General features: G+C 36.9%; 1 protein-coding gene across 1 annotated transcript in view; it reads left to right on the top strand.

Moving 5' to 3' along the window:
- Positions 1-17,635, top strand: part of VEPH1 (ventricular zone expressed PH domain containing 1) — a 971,752-nt gene that overhangs the window by 413,108 nt on the left and 541,009 nt on the right. The window contains exons 7-8 of the mRNA XM_053711791.1: positions 6,708-6,721; positions 8,675-8,754. Coding sequence (XP_053567766.1) covers positions 6,708-6,721; positions 8,675-8,754 — 94 coding nt within the window. The remainder of the gene's footprint in view (positions 1-6,707; positions 6,722-8,674; positions 8,755-17,635) is intronic.

Genomic DNA, 17,635 nt, shown 5'->3' with positions numbered 1-17,635 from the left:
CAAATCAAGAAAAGAGAAACAAATAAAAGTTTCAGAAGAATCCACCTTAACTATTTAGAAAGCGAAACTCAGCCTGCAATAGCCTCAGAAGCTCAAAAAACGTCCTTCCTACAACCTTAGCTCCATAACCAGCCTCCAGCCTCATAAGCACCTCAAAACTTCCCACCTTCACTTATAGCCTATAAACCAGTCTTATAATCTCCACAAAGCTTCTCACCTATACTCCTAGTCCCATCAAATTGAGTATCTGGGGATGTGAAGATGGCAGAAGTTGACACCGGTACAATTGGTAGCTAATGGTTCTATGTTTTCTAGGAAAACTGTAGCAAGAGACATGTCTGTTTTAGCACAAAAAATTAATGGTCCAGCACATCGACTCTTCTTGAAATGCACTAAAAGTATAGCTTCAAGAGCTTGATAGAGAACTTATAAAATACTCTACTATTCATGTCATCATTGTATACGATGGTTACAAGTGCTATATATGCAAAGGTTCAACAAAAAATCTTAAACCAGTTGCTGCTAAATTCATTATTTTGGTATTCTGGTAAGCTGCTGCCTATGATTGTACAGATGTAGAGATCAGACTTTTTTTTATTAAGGCATTTGTTTGCACAGGAACTGAAGAGACTTTACACATAAAGTGACAGTTTTTAAACAGTGTTTTGGAAGATGTAACTTTTTTTATATTTTAAGTTATTTCACAATGTGCACACATATAACAAGTAGTTTAAACATTCTATCACATAAATTCATTTTTACTTTCATAGCTTTAAATGTAATAATATTAAATTATTTATGTATATTCTAAGAGGGGCATGAATTTGAGGAACAGAACCACAGTGTAACAGAGGGCTACCTGTTTGAATATTCAAGTACATGTTAACGTATTAATATACTTAAAGGAGTATTTGAGAAAGGCTAGAGCTTACATTAGATTTTTATAGGACCTTGAATTTGGATTTCACAATAGTTTATTGCCACTGAATTTCTATAGTGATCTCAAGAGCGCATATGAGTCTGCAAATAGTTGAAATTCAACCATATATTTCCTAGAAATGGTCTTCATAAATTAAAACATGAAACTGTTTAAGTGCAGTATTAATACCAGATGATGATATGCATTAAACTTGAGCATATGTAGAACCATCTATGATTTCATTGTTGCCATATATCATGTAAATAATATATATGTTTATATATATATATATTTATTTATTAGTAATTGATGATGTGATATATGATGTCATTGACAAAGCCCGAGGGCGATCCCATAATGCGATTTTACTGACTGCAAAATATTTATTTCCTGATTTTTGTGTATTTGAGTAAGCACTTAACCCTGATTTTCCCTATATTTACATGTCTTTCAGTGAGTGTTTAAACACTGGCTTTAACAACAATTTTTACCAGTTGAATTTATATAATTCACTTAATAACAAAATTGGTTCAAATTAATTTACAAGTATTTTTTGAAAGAAAAAATATATTTGGTTAGGTGCTTTCATATAGAAGAAAAAAAAGAAAAAGGACACAACAACAAAAACTTTGTAAAATATACCCACGAATGGGGCTCTACAGTTAGGAGGTTTCTTAAAAGTGAACCATTGTGGCAAAAGGAGCCACAGTGGGGTGGAAGCCCTTTTGTTAAGGGTTTGCAAAGAAGATTGTTGAACCTTATCACAGAGAATAGATGTTGTGGGTGGGAATATCCTTCTGGAACCAATACTCAGGTGGTGCTTTCCTTGAGTGGATTCAAATGGAGGCAGATATCAATCAGTGCAGCAACTTGAGTAATGAAATCTATGTGCATGCGTGTGTGTGTAACAAGGGGGTTTTAGTGGTTAAATGCAGCAAGTATTGACACTGAAGACTTTTATTTTTATGTGTGACGTGGTGACTTGACTTTTTTTTTAATTAATTTTTATACTGGTAGAAACAAGTTCAGGTGTAAAAGTAATTTTTATACTGGTAGAAACAAGTTCAGGTGTAAAAGTAATTTTTATACTGGTAGAAACAAGTTCAGGTGTAAAAGTAATTTTTAAATTAGTAGAGGAAGAAATCAATTGTCATGTCAAAAGACGAAAAAAAATTATAAAAATAAAGTCAATTTTCTCCCTTTAACTCAAAAGTAGAATAATCTTCACATTATTGACTTCCGATGTTATACATAACAGAATATTAAGTAATACAAAAAACATTAATACTGAACATTGGTATTAAAGTATTGTTTGAAACATAAGCAAGCTCATTTGAAGTACACAGCATAATCTCAAAAGGTTGATTGTGGGGGTTAGAGAAGAAAGGGGGAAGAAAAGGAAGGTGGGTTCTAGGAAAGAAAATGCACCCACAACTCAGTGTCTCATAGCACTGAAAGGGAGTGTTCCATTGACGCAAATAGAGTGAGTTTATTCTTTCAGAAGAAACCAAATTCTTCCAATTGTAATGGATTATCAGTTTTGTGTAACCACATCTCCTGGATTGAAGTCTGGTCAGATTTCCAAAAGTTAGCTATCTGTAAATTGGCACTATTTAATCCTATCTGGAGGAGGGAGGACCTGATTTTACATCTACATTTAGGACTTTTATTCAGTAATGGAATGGTCAGTGATAAAACAAAATTTGGGCCCAATAAAGTTTAAAAAGCTTATTCCAGAGACTTCCAAAATGGGGTAAGCGTTTGGCAATGCCACCAAATGTTGACTTGATTTTTTTTATCTTGATGGTATTAGTGATGAATAATTAATTGTAGTGCAGTACTTGGATTTAATAGTTCTGTTTTAGATAATTACATTTTTTGCTTAGGTAATGAAGGCCATTTCTTAGAATGGCAGATTGGTAGGGTTGTATTGTATTAGGAGCATATGGACTTTTGGAAGGCAGTTGAATTGTTGAAACTGGTGTTGTTGTTGGCTGAGGATGCTGAGCTAGGTTGACACACATGCCAAAAGTCAATGGTATAAAATACCTGGTATGTACCACCTCCTGTTATTGGTAAAATAGCTACAACTGTAGGTTAAAATAAGGAGAGTTATAATGTATGTGTGAATTAGCTGTTGCTCTGGCAGTTCATTTTTTAGCAATGCATCGCAGCCATTCAGAAATTATACTCAATAGGTTATATTCCAACCTAATCCAAAAACAATTTTCCTACCCAACTCATTTTTGCTATCATTAAAAATTGTATTCCAATCTCTGTGAAATACTTGTGTAAATGGTGGGGCACCTGATATATTTCAGAAATAATTCTATAAAATCTAAATAGACAGTTTTTTGGGGAATTATTATTATGATAATAATGTCTCATATCTGCCCTAAAGAAATTAAATAACATAACTCTGTAGTAGCACAATACCTTGTTGAATGATCAAGAGCAGAAGCGCTCTAACAAGTATTAACAACAGCTCAGTAACTTGTTCTATGGAGAGTTACCACCAAGGAGCAGCCTTCTTTAGCCCAATTGTGCTTTTTCACAGGGGAGAACTTTCCTGAAGAATAGCAAAGTCAGTCCAGCCCTAAAATAGCAGACAGTCTTCTGAATAAGGAGCATGGCAACCTCAGACGATCAATTTGGCCTTCTGTGAGCCTCATCAGTGAGGTGCAGCCATATCCCTCTATGCAGCCATATCCCTCTACTACAGGGAAATTCTTATTTGTGAAAAGCACAGTTGGGCTTAAAGACACTACTCCTAGGTGGAAACTTGCCATAGAACAAGCTACTGAGCTGTTGTTCATTCCTGGTAGAGCGCTTCTCTTTTTGAAAATATTTTCAGCATGTTGTTTATATGGAACTCTGCCTAGCAAGCAGTTTATAGATATACTAGAATCCTGACTTTGCAGTTGCAGTTTATCTGTGTTATCATGCTCATTTGACCATGATTTGTGCGCATTAGAGGAACACAGCCTTCCTTATATTGTTAGAGGAACTGATTCCAGCCTAGCATTTTCTGATCTAATAGCATCAAATGACTTTGCTCTTTAAGAGTGCACCATAATCTTCACCTTGCCTAAGCCAGGCAGCCAAGTCTTTGTTTTAATACAAGATAAAAAAAAATTTGAACACCTTATCAAATCCCATTGCTGGACATTCATCCTGGACTCAAACACTGCACTCTCACTCATCAAACCTTAGTCACTTAACCAACCAATAATTATTAGTCATAAAGGTTTTTAAAATAAGTAAAACTTATTAGGTAGCATGTGTGAAATCAACTATTTAATTTTGTGTACGTACATGCTTAAAAGCTGTTTTCCTAACATCCAGTTTTACAATAGCACAATTTAGGATACAGACAATTCTGGTAATACATTATTAAGTAATGTATTTAAAGATATAAGGATGCTATATTGGAGACATCGTATTCTAATACTTATGCTAAAATAAAGGATCTCTCATGAACTCTTTATTTAAGAAATGAAAAATGTAAATTACAACTTAACTTCTGTATCAAAAAGGAGCAAACTAAAAGAAAGTGGTTGTTCTCGTGCTATTTAAAGGACCAATAAATCATAATGCATAATCAACAAGTGCATAATAAAAAGATAATATAAAAGCACTTAACCTGAATTTTTTATAAACTGTAGATTTTTTATTATGAATTTCAAAATTCTTTTCAATTTGCTGGCCCCTTGTATCATGTGGCAGGCATCAGCCAATCACAGATTCATATACCTATATACTGTAAACTTCTGCACATGCTCAGTAGACACTGGTGACTATGAAAAGATTTTGCACATTTTGATAATGGAAGTAATTTGGAAAGTCTCTTAATATTGCGTGCTCTATCTGAATCATCAACATTAAATTTTGAGTTAAAGTGTCCCTCTAATATTTCAGTATAATAGTACTTTACTGTAGGGGCTTAAATAATCTGGTTATCAACATAGATATGCTGACATTATTTAGCAATATTTAAAATAAAGAGTAATGTAAAAAAAAAAAATGTATTTCCTACACTGTCTCTAACATTTGGCACTGATTGTGAACATAGAATCATTAACATTTGAATGCTTCAATATTGCAGCTATACTAATCTAGCCAGAGTGTTGCCATCTGACTTCTGACTATCATCTGACTGTTTAACACCAGCAGCATAAGGACAGTGCATACAGCTTTTCTTATTACAGCAGCATCAAGTACATCTTTTTAAAGGGACAGTCTACTTGAAAATTTCTATAGTTTAAAAAGATAGATAATCTCTTCATAACCCATTACCCAATTTTGCATAACCAACACTGTTATATAAATCCACAATTTACTTCTGTGGTTACCTTGTATCTAATCATTTGCAGACTGCCCCCTTATCTCAGTTCTTTTGACAGACTTGCATTTTAGCCAATCAGTGCGGACTCATAAATAACTCCACAGGAGGTAGTACAATGCTATCTATATGGCACACATGAACTAGTTCTGTCTAGCTGTGAAAAACTGCACTGAGTTAAGAAGTGGCCTTCAATGGCTTGGGTTTAGCTTTCAACAAATAATATAAGGACAAAGCACATTTTGATGATACAAGTAACTTGGGAAGTTGTTTAAAATTGCACGCCCCTTCTGAATCATATATATTTTATTAGACTGTCCATTTAATTATTTTAACATTTGGGAACAAAAGCCCTTTACTGCCCAGATACCCCTAGGCAGCTATCAACTTTGGTAAAAGGCAACCATCTTTTTTTACCAAATTGAAATCTGGTATTGCCTGCATTTTAACTATACAGTATAACAGGGGTATCATGTATTGTGAATCATGTGTACACTACACTCACATTTTTCTCCAGACACTTGGATTTTCTTTTATTTTCTATCTGGTGGTAGTTCTTCAAGCTTAGATATATCCATGCTTTTTGAGGGATTCTGATTTAGTCACATCTTCATTTGTTTTAGAACTTGATGAGTATGGATTGATTTATCTGCAAGGACACCAATATACAAGGAAGTTTAATTCATAATTATTTCTTTTCTCTCCCTCTGAAAGGAAATAGTTTTTAGCTTGTGAGTTGGTTTATCCTCCTTATTCACCTCTGCTGGAAGTTCTGTTATGTCCCATACAAAGATTTTGGTGATATACTGTATGTTGAGCACCATAAAATATTAAAACACTAGAGATTAATTTGACTATTATCTTGCAGTTCCTAATTGTTGTCTTTTGACAATTTTAAATAATAAGATCTATAAATATTTAGTAAAGTTTCAGCATATACATTAATACCTATCTTATAGAAAAACTGTGCTTTTTGTCATACACAATACTTTTAAGGTACTTTTACCTGAACGTTAGTTGAGAGTCATGTATCACAGCACTGACAGTACATTTTTTTGAAAATGATACCAAAGTAGCTTAAAACTGTGAAAGTGATAATATCTTGAAAAGGGCCTTCATGTTCTTGCAAAGCAAAAAAAAAAACAGGAACAAGGGCATTTTTGATTTTTATGCAACTGTAAATTGTTTGATAAATCGGCCCCTTGGTTCTTTTCAGATGGAAATCTTTGACCCCCATGAGTTTCTACCGATCATTATAATTTGCTAGTGGGACCAGTGTATAAGCATGCATACCAAGCTGTGCAGTTTGGATCATATTTATTAACGCCTGAATGAAATTATATAATTTTTTATGCACTCAAGAGGTCTAGTTTGACATATGGTAAAACTTACAAATCATATGTTTTTCATTGACTGTACTAGTGGTCTTTCTTTTTATTGTTATAGAATGGGTAGCTTAGGTATGTTAAGAATTCATATAGCAAGAAAGCACACTTGGGAATACTTTGGAATATGATATGTCTTTAAGTTGGACTAAATACTCCATCTTTCCTATTAATAAGTCTTAACAACAAATGATCTTTTTGATTCAATTAACCTTTCCCTTTTTTTTCAGAGATCAATAAATGATCTACATATCATAGTTGCTAAAACAATACTAATTTGTCACTGTAAAAGTTTATAAGTACTTTCAACTGGTCAAGTTTAAAGCTATTTTCCAGTAATATATATGATATATTTTAGCTTCCTTTTCTATGTCATTCCAATCAATTAGAAACACCACTGTGTGAATTACTTAAAATACAATAGAATTGCATAATCAACAAGTGCATAGTAAAAATACAATGCAATAGCACTTACTTTTATTAGGGCAGTAGATTTTTTTCTGGCAAATTTCAAAATTTATTTTGATTTGTGGCCCACTGTATCATGTGACAGCAATCAGCTAATCACAGACTAATATAAACTGTGAACTCTTGCTCATTAGCATTTGGTGCCACAGAAAGTGTGTATATAAAAGACTTTACACAATTTGATTAGTGAATTGGAAAGTTTCTTAAAACTGCATTTTCTATCTGAATCACAAAAGTTTAATTTGACTTTAGTGGCCATTTAAGCTGTCCAACATACATATGTGGCATAACAGGAAAATATGGTTGGTAAACAAGCATATAAATAAATAATATTTTTATAACTATCAAAAAAATATATATAAATGAACAGTAAAATACCTTATTTTAGCTGTGTAAATTTTGTAATTAAATTATGATTCTAGCAATATTGTAACTTTTTATGGATTTAGGCTCCAATTATGTACTTAACAAGGAAAAAAAACAAAAACGTTTAACAAAAAAAAAGTAATGCTCAGAGCTGTGATATGTGTTTTGAAACAAGCTAAACTGAGTTTATCAGACTGTGAAAACCCAACTCTGTATGGATTTTATAATGCAGTAGAATAATTACTTTATTCTCATTTGAGTGCACATTAGTGTTTGAAAAAGCCCGTTTTTGATTTATTTTTATGCCAGCAAGTTTTCAATAATTAGGCCCTATGAGAAAATGTTAACAAACTATACAGGATATAATCATAAATCTGAATAATGAAAATACTCTATCCCTACATGCCCTTTACTTAAAGATACGTTTGCACGTTTGAGACCATTTTAAACAGCATGATTATTAATCACCTTAACAAAATGTTTAATCATAAGTAATCCAGCCTCTATTCTTCTTATATTATGCATAAAACTACACAGCAGACATTAAGATAATCATAGAAATTAATTTAAACTTAATGTATATGTTGTGAAGCTAGAACTAGGTATCGTCTGCCAAGTCTGTATAGTTCATTGGCTGACTGATCATTTCAGATCTTTTCTCAACACTCAAAATTTTATTGTGGTGAAATACTGAACATAGTAAGCATAACTGTGGCTTCTTTTAGTTTGTTAGATAATAAACATTGTAAGAATATCACTGACAAAAACAATAACATAAAATTAGAAGATTTTCAGTGAATTAAATGGTAGTAACACATTGAAAAAACAATGCAACATATCAAATGTCTGTGAAGTGCATAGGTTATAAACCGTATTGGGCATATATAAAACTGATATAGTCTAAATGTAATACAGACATAAGTATCTAAAACATGATATGATGGCTATACTGGAGGAAGTAATCTCCCAGTACAACCTCCGGTAGTTAAGAAGAATCATTTCCTGATATAGGGCTAGATTATAAGTGGAGAACTATTTATCACTCCCGCTTGTGAGTTACATTTGCTAGAAGTAAGCTATTTGCACGTGTTGGGTAACGTTTGTATTACAAGTTGAAAGTAAAATATTTTCACACAATGCATGCAAAAAGCCGAACTTTAAATATCACAAACACGTTAGTGTTTTCCCCCTTAGGCTTCAATGGAGCACGAAAAGTGGAAAAAACTGAACACCTTTTATTCATGCACAAACCAGATCACGTTTACTCAAGTGAGGTAACCCGTTGTGAAATATGAATATTTTACATTACAATGTTCTTCATATAGCAGAAAAATTTCTTTTTATTCTTAAATAAATATATATATACATAGTACAGTGCAAAAACAGGCACTCGTTGGTCTTGTAATAAAAAATATCACAATTTATTTAGCAAAAGTAATGTCGCTTTTAACTTTCGCTAAATAAATTTTGATATTTTTTATTACAAGACCAACGAGTGCCTGTTTTTGGATTGGATTGTGCTTTCCCTTTTTATATATATATATATATATATATATATATATATATATATATATATATATATATATACTGTATATCCAAGTTATAACATAAGCACTCACTGGACTGGATACAGGTGAAATAAAAAGTGTTTTATTCCATATAAACAAGTGACGTTTCGGGGTGTTCACCCCTTCATCAGGTTGGTCTGATGAAGGGTTGAACACCCCGAAACATCACTTGTTTATATGGAATAAAAAACTTTTTATTTCACCTGTATTAAGTCCAGTGAGTGCTTGTGTTATAACTTGGATATTTGAACTTTCTATAGCACCCTGGTAGAACATTTGAAACTCCTGACCGTCCAGAGGGTCCTTGTGATGAGAGAGAAGGGAGGAAAAGCATAAGCTCCGGCCTGAGGCCAAACCTGTAGGAATGCATCTGAGGCTTCACTCCCCGGGTCTGGAAGCCAACTGAAATAGTGAGGTAACTGATGATTGATTCGGGAAGCGAAAAGGTCTATCGAAAAGGGACCAAATAATTTCTGAATTTTCAGAAAAATTAGGCGAAGAAGACGCCAATCGCTGGAGTCTCTCCAGAAATGAGAAAACCAATCTGCTACAGTATTGGAAACTCCAGGGATATATTGAGCTTGGAGAGACATGTTGCGGGAGGTGCAGAACCTGAAAAGCTCTGAAGTAAGATCTGATAGCATCTTGGATTTCATACCTCCCAATCGATTGATGTATTGGACCACAGATATGTTGTCCATACGAAGGAGAATACAGCAATCTGTAAATTGTTTGGAAAAAGAGCGAATGGCAAAAGAACCCACCAAAAGCTCTAGACAGTTGATGTGGAGAGTCTGTTCCAGAGGGGACCAAGATCCTCCGGTTGCAGAGGACTCGAAGGATGCTCCCCAACCCAGAAGACTGGCATCTGATGAGAGCACAAATTCTGGCGATGAACCGAAGATAGCCTTGCCATTCCAAGACTCCATATGAAGAAGCCACCAGGACATCTCTGCACAGACTTCCTCGTTCAAGCAAATCATCTGATGATAAGAACGGCATTCTCTGAAAGACTGAATCTTCAGTCTCTGCATGGCCCGGTAATTTAGAGGAGCTGGAAAAATCGCCTGAATGGAAGAGGTGAGGAGCCAAATGATTCTGGAAAGCTGGCATATAGAAATCATGGGAGAAGCCAGCACTTCTCGAATTTCCAGTTTGATGTTGTCGATCTTCTCCTGAGGGAGAAGGAGCAGACCTGAGACGGAGTCAAGGAGGAAACCTAGAAACTCTATCTGCTGAGAGGGAATTAAGACTGATTTCTCGGAATTGATCACAAATCCTAGCCGTTGAAGAAGGGAGGAAGTTGTGTTTAAGTGAGGCTGAAGGGAAGGCAAGTAAATTGCCAGATCCTGTCCTCCCAGAGAAACCTGAGGAATTGTTGATGGCCTGGAAACACTGGGACCATAAGATAAGCATCTGTTAGGTCCAGGGTCCAGGCGGACGAACCAATCTCCAATACGGAGTAGGTCTCTGAGCATGTGGCTACCCTCCATCTTGAAATGGCGATATACCACAAAGTAATTTAATTCTCGAAGGTTGATGACAGGACAAAACCCATCTGTCTTTTTCTTGACTAGGAAAAGTTTGCTCAGAAATCCCTCTTGTGGGTCAGAAACCTCTTCTATGGCACCTTTGAGAAGAAGAGTTTGAACCTCTAAACCAATAAGGTCTGTACTTGATTTTGAAAGATTGAGGGGTTTTGAGGAACAATTTTGGAAGGGAGGGTAAATTAAATCTAGTTTGAAACCTCTCACTGTTTGAGAAATCCAAGGATCCTGAGAAATTAAATCCCACACGTGGGAAAAAAGGGATAGTCTGCCTGCAAAGGGAGATATGGGGAAAGAAGTCAGGAGTAAAGGAGGAGTACTCACTCTGGGTAGTGGGAGGACCTGGAGGTAAGGCGGGTCTGGGAAGGGTTGGTCTGGTCCTGACTGTACGTGCTCTCGGAGGGAAGAGAGCTCTCTGAGGGTAGGAGGGGTACTGCTGGAAGGCGACTGCTTGACGTTGCTGCACCATGAACTGCTGACGGCCGGGCAGACGACCCCTGAATCTGCCGGCCCTGCCAAAAACCCGACTAGAGGGATTAAAAACTCTCCTAAGGGAGGCCTGAATCCTGTCTATAGAAGTAAAAGTGGAGACAGAATGTCTCATAATATCCAAAAAAGGTTCACCAAAAAGAAGACCTTTGGCTGAAGAACCCTTCGACAGCAAGGACAGCCAATCTAGGGTTAATTCTCAACAGGGCAGATCTTCTGCGCTCAGTAGAAATAGCTACATTTGAGTTGCCATGGAGGCAGAAAGCCCGAAAAGCCCATTCACGAATGGTGAAAGGATCCAAAGAAGAACCAGACAAAAGGGCTTCATCCGAAAGATGTAAAATCTGGGCCAAAGGACCCGATATGTCCAGAAGTTTATCTGGAACTCCCCTAAGAGCCTTGTCTATGCCCTTCCTGGAATCCTTTCTAGTTAGAAAAGTGGCCAGTTTAGCATCAAACTCAGAAGTAACAGATTCTCTACCAGGGAGAGAGGGTCTGCGGCATTCTGCTCATAACTTATTGCGATCTTCACGATATAGAGATTTACCCAGAGACTTTTGCAAAAACATTTGTAAGATGAGGAGCTAACGCCCAATCAGAAGACCTGGGGTGTTTAATATGTTTAGGGCTAAATATGGGATTCCCAGCCGGGTCCACCAATTCGTCCTCTTGATGAATACTAGCTGACCGAGAGCGAGAAGCCTTAGCTTTTTGCGGAGCAGCGGAATCAAGCTCTAGGTCTGAAGGAGGATCAGCTTCCCAATCTAAATCTGGAAAAGACTCTAGATAGTCTTCCATATCAAAATTCTCAGAGTCTGAGCTCTGGGGCCCCACTTGCATACCCTGGTGGGAAAGGGTTTGTTTACCCCATTTAGCCTCTGGGGAGGAGGTTCTTACACCCCTATGTGAAACGCCAGGGGGAGGGGCTTTATATTTTGAAGCTTTTCCTTTATGAGGAGCAGGGCAAGAATGAGCTTTCCAGTGATGTTTGCGCGAAACTGGAGGGTCAGAATCGGAGGATGAAGACTCCTCAAATGAAGGTTGGGGGGTCTAATACCTTTTCAGGTAGGGGAGGAGGAAGGTTCTTTTTGAGGGACGAAGCTATGGCTGAATTAATATATTCAAATAAATCCTCTTTGGACTGAGAGGTAGAAGGGGAGGGGTTAATGACAGGGTCAGCAGACTCCATTCCTTTTAGCGTTAGTAGAAAAAATGTATTTAACCTTGATCTAAAAATAAAAGATAAAATAAAATAAAAATAAGAATCAAAATTTATCAAAATAAAAAATGCAAGAAAAACATTAAGAAAAAATAAAATGTTAAATGTTTATTTCATAGGAAAATAATCACTAAACCAGAGATTCTCGGCCATGCTGAAAAACAAATGTCACAATTTTTTTTTTTTACAAATTTATATGTATATAGCAGCTGGAGCCGGATTTGAACCTATAGCCTTTGGAGAGGCAATGTACTTAGCCACTGAGCTACAGATCCCCAACAGATACTAATGAAATAAAATCTGTCTAATAAATTATATGTCCAAAGGAAAACAACCTTTTTTCCACAGAGAAGTAGGGTGCACAAAATTAAAGAATTAACCGGGAAGACACAAAAGGCTAGATTACGAGTTTTGTCGGTAAAAACTTGTGGGGCTAACGCTCCTTTTTTCCAGCGCTTACTTTAAACAACGCTGGTATTAGGAGTTTTCTGAATGGCTGCGTTAGCCTCAGAAAAGTGAGCATTGAGCAAAATTTAGCTCCACTTCTCACCTCAATACCAGCGTTGCTTATGGTAGCGGTAAGCTGGAAAAACGTGCTCGTGCACGATTTCCCTATAGGATACAATGGGGCTGAGTTGGCTGAAAAAAACCTAACACCTGCAAAAAAGCAGCGTTCAGCTCCTAACGCAGCCCCATTGTTTCCTATGGGGAAACACATTCTAAGTCTACACCTAATACCCTAACATGAACCCCGAGTCTAAACACCCCTAATATTACACTTATTAACCCCTAATCTGCTGCCCCCGCTATCGCTGACACCTACATTATATTATTAACCCCTAATCTGCCGCTCCGGACACCGCCGCCACCTACATTATCCCTATGAACCCCTAATCTGCTACCCCCAACATCGCCGACACTTACATTATATTTATTAACCCCTAATCTTCTGCCCCCAACGTCGCCGCCACCTACCTAAATTATTAACCCTTAATCTGCCAAACCGGACATCGCCGCCACTATAATAAATGTATAAACCCCTAAACCGCCGTCCCTAACATCGCCGCCACCTACCTACAATTATTAACCCCTAATCTCCCGCCCACAATGTTGCCGCTACTATAATAAAGTTATTAACCCCTAAACCTAAGTCTAACCCTAACACCCCCCTAACTTAAATATAATTTAAATAAAACAAAATAAAATTACTATAATTAAATAAATTAATCCTATTTAAAACTAAATACTTACCTATAAAATAAACCATAATATAGCTACAATATAACTAATAGTTACATTGTAGCTATTTTAGGATTTATATTTATTTTACAGACAACTTTGTATTTATTTTAACTAGGTACAATAGCTATTATATAGTTAATAACTATTTAATAGCTACCTAGTTAAAATAATTACAAAATTACCTGTAAAATAAATCCTAACCTAAGTTACAAATACACCTAACACTACACTATCAATAAATTAATTAAATAAATTACCTACAATTATCTAAACTAAAATACAATTAAATGAACTTAACTATAGTACAAAAAAACAAACATTAAATTACAAAAAATAAAAAATATTACAAGAATTTTAATCTAATTACACCTAATCTAAGCCCCCTAATAAAATAAAAAAGCCCCCCAAAATAATAAAATTCCCTAACCTATACTAAATTTCAAAAGTAATCAGCTCTTTTACCAGCCCTTTAAAGGGCTTTTTGCGGGGCATTGCCCCAAATAATCAGCTCTTTTACCTGTAAAAAAATATACAAGACCCCCCCCAACATTAAAACCCACCACCCACACACCCCTACTCTAAAACCCACCGATCCCCCCTTAAAAAAACCTAACACTAACCCCCTGAAAATCACCCTACCTTGAGCCGTGTTCACCCAGCCGGGCCGAATTCTTCATCCAAGCGGACCAGAAGAGGTCCTCCATCTTGCAGAAGTCTTCATCCAAGCGGACCAGAAGAGGTCCTCCATCTGGCAGAAGTCTTCATCAAAGCGGGCCAGAAGAGTAGTGATGTCGCGAATAGTTCGCCGGCGAATAGTTCCCGGCAAACATAGCATGTTCTTGTTCGATCCGCCCCCTATTCGTCATCATTGAGTAAACTTTGACCCTGTATCTCACAGTCTGCAGACACTTTCCAGCCAATCAGCAGCAGACCCTCCCTCCCAGACCCTCCCAGCTCCTGGACAGCAGCCATTTTAGATTCATTCGGAAGCTGCATTGTTAGTGAGAGGAGGGACAGTGTAGCTGCTGGTGATTTAATAGGGAAATTGATAGCTAGGCTAGTGTATTCAGTGTCCACTACAGTCCTGAAGGACTCAACTGATCTCTGCTGTAAGGACAGCACCCCAAAAAGCCCTTTTTAGGGCTAGAACATATTTTTTTTCCCTGTGTAATCTAATTGCAGTTGCCTGCCTGCCAAGCCACTTGCCCAGTGCCACCACTCATATCTGGTGTAACAGTAGTGTAAATTTAAAAAAAAAAAACTTTTTTGACTGTGAAACATCAGTCTGATAGTGTAATCTAATTGCAGTTGCCTGCCTGCCAAGCCACTTGCCCAGTGCCACCACTCATATCTGGTGTAACAGTAGTGTAAATTAAAAAAAAATAACTTTTTTGACTGTGAAACATCAGTCTGCTTGTGTAATCTAATTGCAGTTGCCTGCCTTCCAGCGTGTGTGCCAGGTTCACAGCGTATACTGTGCCCACTTTCCCAGTGCCACCACTCATATCTGGTGTAACAGTAGTGTAAATTTTTAAAAAAAACAACTTTTTTGACTGTGAAACATCAGTCTGCTTGTGTAATCTAATTGCAGTTGCCTGCCTGCTAGCGTGTGTGCCAGGCTCACTTGCCCAGTGCCACCACTCATATCTGGTGTAACAGTAGTGTAAATTAAAAAAAAAACAACTTTTTTGAATGTGAAACATCAGTCAGCTAGTGTAATCTAATTGCAGTTGCCTGCCTGCCAGCGTGTGTGCCAGGCCCACTTGCCCAGTGCCACCACTTATATCTGGTGTAACAGTAGTGTAAATTTAAAAAAAAAAAAACGTTTTCGACCGTGAAACATCAGTCTGCTAGTGTAATCTAATTGCAGTTGCCTGCCTGCCAGCGTGTGTGCCAGGCTCACAGCGTATACTGTGCCCACTTGCCCAGTGCCACCACTCATATCTGGTGTAACAGTAGTGTAAATGTAAAAAAAAAAACTTTTTTGACTGTGAAACATCCGTCTGCTTGTGTAATCTAATTGCAGTTGCCTGCCTGCCAGCGTGTGTGCCAGGCTCACAGCGTATACTGTGCCCACTTGCCCAGTGCCACCACTCATATCTGGTGTAACAGTAGTGTAAATTTAAAAAAAAAAAAAATTTTGGACTATGAAACATCAGTCTGCTTTTTTGTGTCAGGCTCACAGCGTATACTGTGCCCACTTTCCCAGTGGCACCACTCATATCTTGTTTAATAGTAGTGTAAGTGTAAATTTAAAAGCAAAAAAAACATTTTGGACTGTGAAACATCAGTCTGCTTTTTTGTGTCAGGCTCACAGCGTATACTGTGCCCACTTGCCCAGTGGTACCACTCATATCTTGTTTAATAGTAGTGTAAGTGTACATTTTTAAAAAAAAAAGTTTTTGGACTGTGAAACATCAGTCTGCTTTTTTGTGTCAGGCTCACAGTGTATACTGTGCCCACTTGCCCAGTGCCACCACTCATATCTTGTTTAATAGTAGTGTAAGTGTACATTTAAAAAAAAAAAAAAACTTTTTGTACTGTGAAACATCAGTCTGCTTTTTTGTGTCAGGCTCACAGCGTATACTGTGCCCACTTGCCGAGTGCCACCACTCATATCTTGTTTAATAGTAGTGTAAGTGTACATTTAAAAAAATAAAAACTTTTTGGACTGTGAAACATCAGTCTGCTTTTTTTGTGTCAGGCTCACAGCGTATACTGTGCCCACTTGCTCAGTGCCACCACTCATATCTTGTTTAATACTAGTGTAAGTGTACATTTAAAAAAATAAAAACTCTTTGGACTGTGAAACATCAGTCTGCTTTTTTGTGTCAGGCTCACAGCGTATACTGTGCCTACTTGCCCAGTGGCACCACTCATATCTTGTTTAATAGTAGTGTAAGTGTACATTTAAGAAAAAACACCTTTTTGGACTGTGAAACATCAGTCTGCTTTTTTGGGTCAGGCTCACAGCGTATACTGTGCCCACTTGCCCAGTGCCACCACTCATATCTTGTTTAATAGTAGTGTAAGTGTACATTTAAAAACAAAAACAAAAATTTTGGACTGTGAAACATCAGTCTGCTTTTTTGTGTCAGGCTCACAGCTTATACTGGGCCCACTTGCCCAGTGCCACCACTTATATCTTGTTTAATAGTAGTGTAAGTGTACATTTAAAAAAATAAAAACTTTTTGTACTGTGAAACATCAGTCTGCTTTTTTGTGTCAGGCTCACAGCGTATACTGTGCTCACTTGCCCAGTGGCACCACTCATATCTTGTTTAATAGTAGTGTAAGTGTACATTTAAAACAAAAAAAATTTTTGGACTGTGAAACATCAGTCTGCTTTTTTGTGCCAGGCTCACAGCGTATACTGTGCCCACTTGCCCAGTGCCACCACTCATATCTTGTTTAATAGTAGTGTAAGTGTACATTTAAAAAAAAACAACAACTTTTTGGACTGTGAAACATCAGACTGCTTTTTTGTGTCAGGCTCATTGCGTATACTGTGCCCACTTGCCCAGTGCCACCACTCATATCTTGTTTAATAGTAGTGTTTAAGTGTACATTTAAAAAAATAAAAACTTTTTGGACTGTGAAACATCAGTCTGCTTTTTTGTGTCAGGCTCACAGCGTATACTGTGCCCACTTGCCCAGTGCCACCACTCATATCTTGTTTAATAGTAGTGTAAGTGTACATTTAAAAAAATAAAAACTTTTTGGACTGTGAAACATCAGTCTGCTTTTTTGTGTCAGGCTCACAGCGTATACTGTGCCCACTTGCCCAGTGGCACCACTCATATCTTGTTTAATAGTAGTGTAAGTGTACATTTAAAAAAAAAAAACTTTTTGGACTGTGAAACATCAGTCTGCTTTTTTGTGTCAGGCTCACAGCGTATACTGTGCCCACTTGCCAAGTGCCACCACTCATATCTTGTTTAATAGTAGTGTAAGTGTACATTTAAAAACAAAAAAAACTTTTTGGACTGTGAAACATCAGTCTGCTTTTTTGTGTCAGGCTCACAGCTTATACTGGGCCCACTTGCCCAGTGCCACCACTTATATCTTGTTTAATAGCAGTGTAAGTGTA

This window comes from Bombina bombina, chromosome 4, assembly GCF_027579735.1.
Source record: "Bombina bombina isolate aBomBom1 chromosome 4, aBomBom1.pri, whole genome shotgun sequence".
NCBI classification, from domain to species: Eukaryota; Metazoa; Chordata; class Amphibia; order Anura; family Bombinatoridae; genus Bombina; species Bombina bombina.
Note: the sequence above shows the minus strand (reverse complement) of the source record. Positions and strands in the feature narration are given on the sequence as shown.